The following is a 14,843-nucleotide window of genomic DNA, read 5'->3' as shown; positions in this document are numbered from 1 at the left end:
CACGACGAGTCGAACGGGACCGGTCTCTAGGGCTGGGGTGGTCGGATGTGGCGGCGGTGAGATGGTTTCCGTCTCCGTGAACAATAAAGGGGAGGGGGAGGTCGCGCGCGCAGAGAGAGAGAGAGAGAGAATCAGAGAGTGAGGTAAAAATGAAAAATCAGATTTTTACTCTAACTCTTTTCAAAATAATTACATGTTTGCCACTGATAATGTTTTGATCGCCAAATCTTCGTTACAACTCCGTTTCAAGCCTACCGCGTGTCTACGAATTCATCTCAGTACAAGCTACCCAAAGATACCAGTCGTGGTCCCAAAATCCTTTCGGATAAGAAAATGACCAATTTACCCCTACCCCAAGGGTAAATTCGTAATTTCACTTTAAATCAATTAAAATAGACATTAAATTTGGAGTCGGGGTGTTACATTTTGGGGAGTTTGTGGTCCTTTAATGTTTTAAGACATGAAGACATGCATATTTCCAATTTCTAGACAAGTACAAGACTTGTTCTATGTAATGATCATAGTGTGTGTGTCCAGGATGCAAAGAAGGGTTAGGATCTAGATTGCACTTTATACTTTATATTTCTTTTTTCTTTTTTCCTTTCTGTAACTTAAGGAATGTTTTGTTGTAATCTACTTCAATTCAACCAATAAGCTCTGGAGAGGAACCTAGATACATTCTCTCCATACATACCATCTCACAACACCTTATCAAACATGCACATGGTTCTAATCTTCTTCCAATACGTTAAAATATACTTCCGATACATTAAAATCGACTTCAAATACGTTATAAGAAATCTGCTTCCAGTAAGCCACTAAGGCCTCATCAAGAAGTTCAGAAAAAACTACCATACTTTTTGTTCATTTTTCGAAGACCAATTACCACTAAAAGAAGGATAAGTATGCTTGGATAATGAGGAAGTCCCAACACATTCACCTCCTCTAAAAGTGCAGCCTACAACCTTATTTCTGTACTTCTTACAACACAAATACTAAACCCTGAAAAACCATACCCAATTGAATAGGGCTTCGGCACCGCTTGTTATAAAAAAAAATAAAAAGATTAAGGAGAGGCACATATGCATCCAATATCAAGATCAATCACAAATACTAAGAAACAAAATCTAATGTGGCATAGCGAAACTCCATCTACATACAGAGTCCATAGACAAAATGGATTATTCGCTATCTAAAACAAAAAAGAAATAAAAAAAATGTACCAGAACATAAACACCAAATTCAATACCAAGCCTCGAACTATCCCCATTTCATTGCTTCCTAATGTCCCAAGCTATACATACTCTCTCAATGTAGGGGAACAGGGAAAGCAAATCTACCATGGAGGAAGTATTGCATTTCCGACTTCTCAATATTTATCTGGATGCAAACTGTAATATTACACTCAAATGCAATGTACACAGGTATTAGGTTTATACAATTAACTACACTGAAATTGATCCAGAAAGAAGTTCTGGCAAAGTTCTACCCATCACGTGAACTTGGTGAAAATCTACAAGTTGCACAAAATTAAGAATTTCAAAATATCGCTGACATATTCCTGTTTCTGTAAATCAAGATTCAAGAGAGATAATGCATAGATAGAAACCCATTCATGAAAAACACAATCTTACAACTGCAAAACCAAGAGATGCATTGTATACTCTAATCAACATGCATGGGTTCCAAGCCCCCACTTGCATCCTCCGTTCCGTGTTTGTGCTCTTTCTCCTCAATCAAACTCTTCTGCTCTTCCTCTATGGTGTTCTGCAACTCATCCACCTCCAAAAACAACCAAAATTAAATCTAATTTCAAAAGGGTTCTACTGCTTGATGCAGGCAACATAATCGAAAATTGGGGAATTTAACAGAGCTGCATACCACATACAACAGCAGAGCAAACTGCTTCTTTCGCAGCTCCAGCATCCTCGAACTTGCCGTGTTCTCAGCGTCCAAAGCGGCAATCTCTTTCTCCAAATCGGATATGATTTTGAGCGTTTCGAGGCAGTTGCGTAGCTATCATTTTCCTGATCGCCTCACACTCCTCCTTGTGCCTTCTTTCGATTTTACTCTCCTCAAGCTGCTTCTTCAGCAATTCAATGTCGGTCTGAGCGTGCACTATCTGCCGATTTATCTCCTCTCCTTCAACTCGTCGAAATTGTGCTTCTCTCTGAGATTCGCATCCACAACCGCTTTGCTCTTGAGGAGCGGAATCTCGAAGGTGCTGAGCTCTTGGAGGAAAGCTTTGGCCAGCTTGTCGCAGTCGCCATAGTTGTCCTCGTTCTTGTCGAGCTCGACGAACAGGGATGTGAACTTCTTCTGGAGCTTCTTCAATGGGGGTTCGCCTCTTGTGGTTGTGGTTCGAGTGAGAAGTCTGTGCTTGATGATTACGTCATCTTCGAGCGGCCCGAACGCGTAGTTCGCCGCCACGGCCTCTCCCCGCCCAGAAACCTTTCTTCCTTTTACCAGCATCGATATAAACGTGGTGATTGTAGTGTCGGATAAATTCGATTTGCAATTTGCCGTCAAACCCTAATTCGAATCCTCAGAAACACAAATCCTATTTCTGTTTGTGGGATCCAACGGTGAAGGATGACGTTTGTTGTGTCTGCACAAGGTTTATCGAACGGTAGTTTCTTAGTGTGTTTCAAAGGAAAACACTTCTGCACCTACACCGGATCCAGAATTTTTAAGAGTTATGAAAATAAAATAAAATAAAATAAGACCAATAAATAAATAAATAACTAAAACAAATAAGGGAGGATAAAAGGGAGGTCCCTTCAATTGGGAGCGTCTACGGGTTGAGGTCTTTGTGGCTTTAGTAAGGGGATAGTAATTGGGAAATTTTCGTCCATGGGGATAGATAGTCTTTGTGGATTTTTATTTTTTGGGTACAAATATATACTAAGTACGACCTCAATTTTGGCCAATTTAAAATTACTATGTAAATTATATGTATGTAGAAGCATCGTTTTATAATTTTGTCTTTTTTTTCCATTCAAGCGATATTGGGGGTGAAGGGTTTTCACACACACACACTGTCAATGTGTCATGAGGGTTCAAAACTGAGACCATTGGTCAGCAAAGTCAAAGCCCTTTCCATTGGGCTAGATCCAGTTGACCATTTTATCTTATTTAAGAGCATTAATCCGTACATCCAAGGTTCTAAGTTCAACTCCTCTTCTCTCCATATGCCAAAAAATAAAAATAAAAATATAAACATAATTTCTTTGAATATGTGTGCAAATAAGGTCGGTTGATGATATTAAGCTCAAGTTCATGACACCATTAGTTTGGAAGCAAAATTAAATTTGAGAAACTATTTTTGAATGTCATTAAGTCACTATTTGGATGAATGTAACATTTGATGAGTCATTTGAAAAGGTTATAACAGGCCTGAAAAAAAAAAAAAAATGTTTTTGTATAAGGAAAAATGAAGTACTGGAATTGCAGCACAAGTCATTTTGGAGTTGATTGACCCGTCCAAGCCCCAGTTAATGTCAATCTCTCAAATAGGCCTTCACTAATTAACCTATTGAATTTATACAGCACATGTGAGATTTAGCATAAGAAAGAAACAATTTAAGCATACATAGATGTCTCCCAACCATGTTTAAATGCTTCAGTCGGTAAAATGCGCCCGTTAGGCTTCCGGATGACGGAACTCTCCTCCCCCAACCAAATTTGGATACGATTAGTCTTCTTTCATTCTTTTGCAGAGTGATTCTTTGCCAAGGGTACCAATACCGCTTGGTCCTGTCTCAGTACAGTACTGTTCACGTGTTCGCTTAGTGATGGCACCTTGTACCTTGTCCGATTTGTCAAAATCACAATCTGTGACGTCCTCATAAAAAGAATTCTTTTTGTTGGAATATTGTTTCATTGTTCGGTTGAGCTCTTCCGCGTCTTGTTCGAATAGTGCGCGGACTCCACACTTCTTCACCTTCACCCACGTCTTCTCTCCTGGGTAAGACCTTGCTTCGAAATGAAACCTCATCTTATGATCATGGCATTTCTCCCTCCAATAGGTCTCAGGTCTCTGTCTTGGTTTCCAAAATAAACGTTGCCTAGACAGGAGGAGCAACCAAAGGTGATCCGACGCTACATCGTCTATGGTAGTAACATAACCCGGGCGCGCAGAGGTGTTTAAATCATCATAAAGGCAATGAAAACTGATTAAATTATGTTTCGTAGCAGTAGCTGAAATTTCTTGAGCAGGTACAAATAGAGCACAAAAAGCAAACCCCACCCACTTGCTATTAGAATCCGAAGGTAGTGTCTCAATTACTGAGTCTCCCACACTTTGATTATTGAACCACTCAGGAATTTCACTTCCAGGAATTATAATATAGAAGAAGCTCAAAGAACGAGGAATTTCCTGCACCAAAGGAAGGATATAAATAGTACTACACAACTAAAGAGGGAAGAGGAGGGAGGAAGAAGGAGAAGTACCTGAAGGAATTTCTTCAGCATTAAAAATATTATGGAACTGGAACCTTGATGGTCAATCAAACTGAAGCAATTCAAAGAACGAATCGACATATAACTTACACCATTGCACATCGGTGTTGGATCTGGGAATATTTTCAAGGAAGTACAATTATCAGTGTTTACAAAAATATCTAGTGGTCCGTTTGATGGAAGGCTTGGCAATTTTTGAAGCCTTTTGCAATTCTTCAATGTGATGCTCCGAAGATTAGAAAGCCCACTGATGCTTGCAGGAAGGCTAACAAAATGGTTTCCATCAAGATTTAATTCTTCTAAAGAGGACAATAAACCAATATCTTCAGGTATTGCTCCTTCACAAAGATTGCAGTCATTCAGATTTAGACGCTTCAAAAAGCGTAAATCTTTTAAGGAAGCTAACACCAGACTCACAGGGTGGGGATTCTTTCTTGGAAATAAGCCAAAAGTGAAGAAAGAATGCCATGATCTAGGCAGTTCGATATCTTTCACTGGAACCAGGGAAGATGGGGGATCTCTCATAGAAATTCCACTCATATCAAGCTCCTTCAAACTCGCCATGGAATGTATATTTGATGAAGGCATTTGCTCAACAGCAGTGAAGTTTAAAGAAAGCTTCGAAAAATTCTTCATTTCTCCCACAAATTCTGGAATCTTTTTCACTTTTGAGCACCCAGAAAGATCAAATGTTTCAAGAGATTCCAGTTCTACTTCACTTGGGAGACTCTTAATGCTTTTACAGTATTTAAAATTCAAAACTCTTAGTCTTTTGAGAGAGGCAATGGATGGATGAATCTTAACAAGATTAGTACAACCTTCAAAAACCAGCCTCTCAAGATTCTGAGTACCTGTGAAATCTGGGGTCCTTGTCAAGTTCTCGGAGTAACTAAGATCAATAGATTTCAACTTCACCATGTACTGTACAAAACATGAAAATGGTAGATTAAATTAATAAACTTCCAAGAACCGTACAATTTATTGAGATTGAAAAGAAATAGCTTGCAAAGTCTTACCTTTATTCCATTCCAAAGGTGATCAATTTTGCTATGCTGCATACGAAGTTCAGCAAGCTCAACAGGTTGAAAACTTGGTGGCAGACATTTGGAGGGATACCAACTCCACTCCAGAATCCTTAAGGAATTGGGAAGATACTTTGGGCCCAAAGAAAGGCGCAAATTATTAATCTTGAGCAACCTTAGTTTACACATCTTAGTGAATGCTTCAGGATTCCAGTGTGCCGCTTCAAATTCATGCAAGCGTAGGACTATGCCTTCAATGGTTTCCGTTCCCTTGTAAATAGGAATGAAAGAAAAGTTAGTGTCATAATCAAGTCTCTCTTATCGTTATTAATGGAATTATGGTATGTTATCCAAGGCTTTGGTATTTTACTTTTTGTGCAACTTCTTACCGTATTGTTCGTGAGTACATGAATGATGTCACTGTGAAGCCACAAGCGACTGCGACCACCTGGCTCGTCAAAAGACTCTTGACGAACAATCTCCCATGCCATTTCTTGTATCAAATCATGAATGGACAGGCACGTGTTTGAAATAGACAAGAGAGATTTCTCAATAAGAACATGTATCACAATACGAGTGCCAACAAAACCACAACTGTCTAGTATTTCAATCACTTCTTCCTTGTCATAAAACTTATGGAAACATGCAACATCAAGAAAAATTTTCTTCTGCATCTCCTCTAGTCCATCATAGCTTATTTTCAACATTTGAAAAATTTTTCTGTCAGGAGCTTGCTTCAGTTTATCTAGTGCACTCTTCCATTCATCTCGACTTCTTTTATACAAAAAAGACCCCAAAGTTTTAAGAGCTAATGGAAGACCTCCTGCGTAGTTTATGAAATTTTTAGACAGTTCTAGATAATCTTCTTCAAGGTCATCTTTTCTAAAGGCCTTCCTACTAAAGAGATAAAGAGCTTCGTCTTGGGTTAATGGCATGACCTTATATACTTTCTCTATCCCATGTTCGACGAACAAATGTTCATCTCTAGTTGTAATGATGATTCTACTTCCCAAACCAAAGCAGTCTTTTTCTCTGATCAACATTTCCAGTTGGTCTGATTGATCTACATCATCAAGAACGAGAAGAACCTTTTTATTACATAGACACCTCTTTATCGTAGTCAATCCACTATAAGCATCATAAACTTGTATATTTTTTTCCCTCAAGATATTGGAAAGAAGCTGTTTCTGTAAAGGAACTAGACCATGTGTTGCATAAACCTCTCTGACATTTGCAAGAAAGCTGCTACCTTCAAAATTATGAGAAATTGTCTCATAAACTAATCTAGCAAGGGTTGTCTTACCCATTCCGCCCATCCCCCATATCCCAACAAAGCGCACATCATTTGCGTTTGTATCTAAAAGCAGATCTATTTCCTTTAGTTTAATATCAAGTCCGACCAATATCTCCGAGGAATCTAACAATGAAAATGAGGGATGCACTTTATCCCACACTGCATCAACAATTTTTTTGATAAGCTCTGTATCATACCTAGAAACAGAAGAAGAAAAAAATCATCAAATCAATGTGTCAGTTGTTGAATATGTCATAAATAAAGTGCATGGCAAATTCTGAAACGCAATATTTTTTAGTCAAGGCTTATTAGCTATGTGTCAGTTGTTGCTTCATGCTTACCTATAATCCTTTGAATTCCACCCAGCGAGATTAGCAACTTTTTTTAAAGCATTTCTCCACTCAAGCACCTCCTCTCTGTCTTCCCCACAATTCCTTTCATGGTTAATGAGGGCTGTCCCAAAACTCCCCCGTTGATGCCGTACATCAGAGGGATCCACATCATAAAATATTGGGAAAATTCTCTCCTTCTCTTTCATGGACTGAACAATATGGGTTAGTTCACGCAAACACCAACTTGAAGTAGCATAGTTTGTTGAAAGAACTATGATTGCAAACCTTGATTGTTCAATCATGGTGAGGAGCTCAGGATTGATATCTGTCCCTTTTTCAAGATCTGGATCATCCCTGAAAGTTCTAATTCCTCGGCAGTCCAACTGTTTGTATAAATAGTCAGTAAAACCCCTGCGAGTGTCTTCACCCCTGAAACTCAAAAACACTCGGTATTTCCATGGACAAACTGCAGTAGCAGAAGTGAAGGCCCTTTGGCTGCTCAATGCCATTGGAAAGTGGTTCCAAGAAATCTTCTCTCGGCACCGGATTGCGGAACAAGAATGATTAGAAAGATGAAAATTCAATGGCACCAATTGAAATATGGAAAAGAAAAAAATCAGCACAGAGGGGTGCCAGGAAGGCAAAGACAAAGATGATAATGAAACTGAAAAACAAAATAAAAATAGTGTTGAAAGGGGCTTCTGCAATGTTTCTTCATGGTGTGTTGCGAGGAAAAGATGCCTTTGACATTGACTAATGAAGAAGAGGATGATATGTAGAGAAGAGGACAGAGGAAGTAGTTGGAGTTGGAGAATGGCGCCGTGACACAAACCAATGTTGTTCTTTATTTTGTTTATTTGAAAGGGTGATGATAAGTAGATAAGTAGATAAGTTTAATTAATTTTGTGTTAGTGTCGTTTAGTATATTGATTTCAATACCTGCTACTAATTTAAAATTTTCCCCGATCACAATTCACCGTCCTTAAATAATATGTTAAACTCAAGCAGATGAGTATACATTAGAGAAGACGTGGATTTCAAGCAGGGGTGGCCATGGCATGGTGCAAGTGGCACCACTACACAAGCCCCCAAAATATTTTTACTTTATATTATATATATTAATATTACAAAAATGTAATGAAACAAAGTGTATTGGTGGAGTTTTTTCTAGCGCATATCCCTTGGTAAAATTCCCAAGCTTGAGTCTCATTGATATCATTCTATTTGTATTTTTATTCTTTTTTCATTATAACAACAAATTTTAAAATAATTATTAAAAATAAAAAAAAAAATATGCACATGAAAAAAACGAAGGGGAACGATCCAACTAAACTAACAACATTATATATCACACCCAAACAAAACAAAACAAAAAAAATACTTTCTTCCACTCAAAACATAACCAAAAAACAAATTCATGCCTTCTTCTTTCTCTTGAACTTTTATTTTTTTTACCGAACATACTAATATTTAACTTTATCAAATAAGAACTTAAAAAAAATTATGAATTTGATTTGTGATTGTTATTACATGCTAATTGATGATGAATTTTAGTTATGAAAAAAATTGTTTTATGACATTAAGTCATGGTAATTTTTATTATTATTATTTTTAAGTATTTTCATATTAGATTATGTGAGGGCTCCAGTTTAAATTTTGCACAAGGCCTTTAAAATCTCAAGACTGACCTTAATTTCAAGTCTGGCATACAACTTTTAGTCCCTCGCCTAATTAAATTCAAATTCACCTAAATTTATTCCTATAGGAAAATCATGAGTTAATTCCTTTTCACGTATCCTATTTTCGTTGGTTTGCTCAATACTTGGGAGAGTTCAAATGATAATAAAAATTTGCAGCCTCTGTCCTGTAGGGACTTTGAGGATTAGTTATATTGTAAATGTCAAATAAAGTAGGGCAAATATTCAGATAATGCTCATCTATGCTCATATTATTATTCTTCTCAAGTAAAAAGATGTGTCAATAGGAAATAAATCTCTATTACAATAAGACTAAATAAGGAACCAAAATCCTAACTAAGGACTTGTCAACACTCCCTCTCAAGTTGGGGCAAAGATATTTCGCATGCCCAACTTGACAAGCAAGTCATAGAACACCATACTTGATATTGACCAATCGAACAACTGTAGATAAGGCCTTGTTATAAACCACAAGTGAAACAACTGACAAACAAATAGGGCACATAGAAGAACAAATAAAAGCATAACACAAAAACTGTGTAAGCACGACAGTATGTAAGGCAGAACACAGAAACCCTGTGAGCATGGCCGTAGAAAAGGCAGAACACAGAAACCCTGTGAGCACGACAATAGGTAAGGCAGAACACAAAAACCCTGTGAGCACGACAGTAGATAAGGCAGAACACAGAAACCCTGTGAGCACGACAGTAGGTAAGGTAGAACACAAAAATCATGTGAACACAGCAATAGGTAAGTATGAAACATATTCAACAAACTAGGTTCCATAGTGCGCATCATCCAACTTTTCACGGTAGCATCATCAATTTTCCACTTTCCAAATTGTGGATATTTGGAATCTAGGGCATCAAAGTCACGAGTTAGGTAACCCAATTTTCCTTGTGAAGTAGCATAGAGTTCGATCATCGAAGCCCAAATCGCATAGTTGGATCCATTCAATTTGAATCCTAAGAGTAGGTTAGTGGACGATTCAGTATGAACCATCACAATAGGGGTATGAGAAGCAGTAGATGAAGTAGAACCAGAAGCATTGGAAATAGGTAGTGTTTAGGATTAAGGTTTTTTATGTTGTAGAGACAGATCAAAACACATCAACATCATCGGCAATGACCATAGCATCGGAAAGCGAAGCAAACAAAGGCAACATTAACGACAGTGGCAGCGGCCACGGCAACGACCATAGAAACGGTAACTGAAAACGATGACAAATCTTCCCATATCAACTTTAGCTAATTCATGCAGACACAACTTCTCCTCAATCCTCCTCTCCCTTTGAAGAGAATGGGTTGTCGAAGTCAAGAAAGAGGCAATATCTCCATGGGAAAGAAAAAACATATCTTTTTCATTCCCTTTCCCCCGCCCCCCTCCCCTCTCCCCTGGAAAGAGGGGAGGAGAACACTTAAATTGCAAGGAAAACGCAAGCACAGGTCACAAGATAACCTGGCTCTGATACCATGTCAAACAAAGTAGGGCAAATATTCCGATAATGCTCATCTATGCTCATATTATTAATCTTCTCTAATATAGAAGTATTTATACAATAACAAAGATGTGTTAACCCTAAATAAAATAGAAAATATATCTAAATTACAATAGGAAATAAATCTCTATTACAATAGGACTAAATAATATTGGTAAGTAACCAAAATTCTAACTAAATAAGGAACCAAAATCCAAACTAAGTAAGGACTCACCAACAAATTCCTTTTCACATATAGTATTTTCGTTGGTTTGTTCAATACTTGGGAGAGTTCATTTTCACATATCGCTTCGTTGGTTTGTTCAATACTTGGGAGAGTTCAGATGATAACAGAAATTTGCAGCCTCTGTCCTGTAGGGACTTTGAGGATTAGTTATGTTGTATATGTATCTGCAAGTTATTAGACCATGAGAGGATTAGTTATGTTGTAGCATCTACGCTTTCTTTAATCCCTTATTTGCTCCCACAACCAGTGTGCAACCTGTATATGGAAATAAGTCACTTTCTATTAGAGTGGCTTCCCCCACCACCATGGCCTCTACCTCTTTTTCATCCTCTTCCGCCAGTCTAAGCCCGCCGTTTCAATCTTAAATCCCTCCACGATTACTTTGTTCCAAAGCCTAACAACTCGATCAAAGTCAAAGTGAGAAGGATATCAATAGAAGAGAAAGAGGATCTCAGGAAGGAAGAAGGGGTTGAAGGGAAAGATGGCAGCATTACAATCGAAGTTTATTGAAATGACCACTAGTGCAACGCGGTACCTATTTTGAGAACGACACCAACAGTTTAGCCTTTATTCAAGGTTTCAAATATTCAAGCCCATTTCTCCCTATGGAGGTAATTGGAAAAGTCAAGCACAACGAATAAACAGTCAATATTCTGGACGTTCTGATGCTTCTATTAATCAATGCATGATTCTTTAAATTCCCATAATCAAATCAGTGCACTGCAATCTGTCTACATATAGTTATACAGAGCTATGCAATGCAGCCTCCAACTAAAAAGGAAAAAGAACCAAAAAGAAAAAGCAATCTAGACTACAAAATGGGAGGCAGCAGCAAAGGATCTATTAGTGAGTACACTATGGACTAATATAGTTGTGCTGATGTTTCTTATTTAATTTTAAAACACTTCATGACAATCAATTAGTTGTTCACTTGCACTGTTAGTAAGCTAGCAGTAAATCCAAAGGCATTAATGTCCTGGTACTTGATACACCAAGCTCAAGAATCATGGGTGCAATCGATACATCAATGTCTTTAGAGTTCAAAGTGAGTGTAGCATTACCTGAACTCCATGTCATGGCCGAACTGTAAGATAATGCAAGGGAAAGTGAACATAACCCGGGGAAAAGGTGAAGGAGTAGCATTGTAGAATCATTGACAAAGCAATCTTTGCTTCAGTAGTGCCAAATTTCATGCCCACACAAGTTAGGTCCCAATCCAAATGGTATAAATGCACCTATGTTGTTGTTAGTTGCTTTAGCAACCCCTTCCAAAAATCTCTCTGGTTTGAAAGGTGCACATCCTCTCCCCAGATTTCAGGATCATGGTAAATTGCTATAGTTGAGATAACCAAATCAAGATTAGGAGGAAGAGTGAGCTTTCCCAGTCTAACTTCCCTTTCAACTTTCCTTATAATAGAAACAAGCGGCGGATATAACCGTAGAGACTCATTAATGATCATACTCATCTGCATTCAAATGAAAAAAGAGATAACAAATCAGGATTTCAAATTTAATTGAGAAAATATTTCTGGTACTTACAAAAGCAATTGATTGTGTTCTTGACATTCTTACTGTTTTCAGTTTGGCAATCCCATCAGAATGTGGAGTTTCTTTGCCAAATAATTGTATGACCTCCTTTCTTGCTTCCGCTTGCCAATCTGTATGGACTGCCAGAAGAAAGACAGTCCAAGAAAGCAAAGTGGTAGTAGTTTCTTGTCCGGACATGTAAAACATCTTGCAATCATCAACAACTTTGTCCGCCGAAATCCTCTGGTTGTCATTGTCATCATGTTGAGCCTCTACAAGTAATCCAAGATAATCACTTCCAAATCTGTCTTCTCCTCTGGCCATTGCCTTCTCTTCTTTTTTTCTTAATAATCTCTATTATAGAGTCTTGTATTCCTTTCTCAAGTTTCTCCGACTCTATCTCATCGCTGGTTTTAAAGAACTTACTGCAATTTTCAATGAAAGACTAAACATGAGAACATAATTAATGCTCACTGCTATGGGAAACAATAAAAGAAGACTAAAGAAGAATGGTTCTCTGCATAACAAGCTTAATGCGCCAACTATACAACGAAAATGAAATAGAGTATGCTTCTCCTGGCTATAATGAAAATTTTTATTGAGTACATTTCTCCTGGCTATAATGCAAATCTGTATTCAATTCAAATTTGGAATTTGCACCAGTATCTCTTCTTTTTTAGGGGAAATCATCAGCATGAGTCTTTTTTTTCTTAAGAAGATACAGAGAGAATTGTTTAGGCATGACGCTGTGTTTGTTAACATAGTAAGGTACAGAATGACCAACCAAAAGATCATTTGGAAGCCATTTATATTGAGAAGTAAGAATGCTATCCAGAGATTGAATGGCTATCCACGTTAATCAATCAATCAATCAGATATTCAATAACTAAGACAACAGAGATTGAATGGCTATCCATGTGGTTTTGCAATTCAAGATTTCGTTGAAATGAAGTTACCTAATGACAGGAACCCTGATTGTGAGAAATATTTTGTAGATTATGAAGCCTAACTTGTCAACATCTCAAAAATGTTCTTTCCTTCAATATAGCTGTTGCCAAATGCTATTCTGGAAGTCACTTCTGAACTCAGCAACCTAAACTCTTGAAGCACATGAATCTCTTTTCCTTCATAATTTTCCACCTTCCTAGCATTGTCTCGGCACTAGCTACCATTTCTGGAATCATACTCTGGTAAAACAATACCATCCCATCAGATTTTACTTCACTACTATACTACTCTTTGCAAGAAATTACCATTAACTGTGAAAAAAAGATAAGCTCCCTCCATGGAAGGCAAGAGTGGCCAGCTTTCTCAATTTTGCCCATTTTTCAGCTTCTGTTGTGGAAACCAAACCATCTCCTAATAGCTTCTTTACAAAATTTTGGACCTCTTTTTTGGGATAAGCTCCATCTTTGTTATTCAGTATCTCTTTGCACAACTCAGGTTCTGCGATCACCAACTGAGCCTGAGAACCGTGCCACTGCAAATAATTAATTCAATATTTGGAACTAAAATTAAATTTAAATAAATTTTTAAACTTTTTTTTTTAAAGTAGCTAATTGAGTTGGTTTCTTACCATAAATCTTGGTCCATCAGTGAATGTGAGGTTGGACTAAAGGAAGTGTGTCGTGTGATGGAATAAAAGAATGATATTATTGGTGGTGGGTACGGTTATGTGGAGGTAATAATGGGTAAGAGAAGAAACTTGTTCTCTTGTGATAATCAAAAAACAGAAAGTAGTGGGAAAAGTAGTGGGATACTATTTTGATATGATGATGTTCCTTCTTTGATTATTCAAATGAGGAGAAAAGGGTGGCTTTATATAATAGCCACTACCGACCTAACACATTAAATACACAACTAACATCAAACATAGTTAATTCAACTAACTTCTACCACACCATTAATTTAACACACAACTACCAACAAACTGCCAACTATTTCAAAGTTACCAGCCGACTATTAATGAAGTCTAAATTACTTTAACATCCCCCCTTAAGCTAGACTTCATTTACGCCAATTAATTTTCTCATCTTGATGAGCAGCTCCTTCTTCAACGGTTTGGTGAACAAATCTGCCAGCTGATCTTGGGACTTGCAATACAGAACCTCAACTTCTTTATCTTTGATTAGCTCTCTGATGAAATGGAACTTGATCTTGATATGCTTACTCTTGCTGTGAAACATTGGATTTTTGGAAAGACAAATAGCTGATTTGTTGTCGCAGAACAGCTTTGTAGGTCCTTCTTGAACTTGACCCATCTCTTCTAAAATACTTTTCAGCCACCTAGCTTGACAACCTGCTGATGCAAGAGCAACATACTCAGATTCTGTAGTGGAAAGTGCCACTATAGATTGCTTTTTGGAGGACCAAGAAATCGCACTTGAGCCAATGCTAAAGACATAACCAGATGTGCTTTTGCAAGTATCAACATCTCCACCCAAGTCACTGTCACTATAGCCAGTCAAATTTAGATTCTGAACAGGATAATAATGCAAACCATAATTAATGGTTCCAACCACATATCTTAGGATTCTCTTTCCAAGCTCCCAATGAACATCTTTTGGTGACTCCATGAAACGGCTGAGGAAGCTTACTGCATATGTAAGATCTGGCCTTGTTGTAGTTAAATACAAGAGGCCACCCACTAGACTTCGAAACAAAGTTTGATTTACCATTGTGCTTCCATCATTCTTACCTATCTTAACACCAACCTCCATTGGAGTAGCAATTGACTTTGCATTTTCCAACCTGAACCTTTTCAACAATTCCTTTGCGTATTTCTT

At 37.7% G+C, this 14,843-nt stretch overlaps 1 protein-coding gene and 2 pseudogenes across 1 annotated transcript; all 3 read right to left on the bottom strand.

Moving 5' to 3' along the window:
• Positions 1-1,351: 1,351 nt before the first annotated feature.
• Positions 1,352-2,779, bottom strand: LOC117637474 (annotated as a pseudogene).
• Positions 2,780-3,402: 623 nt separating this feature from the next.
• Positions 3,403-7,651, bottom strand: LOC117637591 (disease resistance protein RUN1-like). The gene is made up of 5 exons (XM_034372522.1): positions 7,119-7,651; positions 5,873-6,974; positions 5,478-5,753; positions 4,453-5,382; positions 3,403-4,378 (listed from the first exon to the last, which is right to left on the bottom strand). Exons 1-5 carry the CDS (start codon positions 7,616-7,618, stop codon positions 3,695-3,697), a joined length of 3,492 nt encoding a protein of 1,163 aa, XP_034228413.1. The 5' UTR covers positions 7,619-7,651; the 3' UTR covers positions 3,403-3,694.
• A 3,558-nt stretch (positions 7,652-11,209) lies between these two features.
• LOC117637630 lies at positions 11,210-13,665 on the bottom strand (annotated as a pseudogene).
• Positions 13,666-14,843: the final 1,178 nt, after the last annotated feature.

Source organism: Prunus dulcis, chromosome 8 (assembly GCF_902201215.1).
Source record: "Prunus dulcis chromosome 8, ALMONDv2, whole genome shotgun sequence".
NCBI lineage: Eukaryota > Viridiplantae > Streptophyta > Magnoliopsida > Rosales > Rosaceae > Prunus > Prunus dulcis.
Note: the sequence above shows the minus strand (reverse complement) of the source record. Positions and strands in the feature narration are given on the sequence as shown.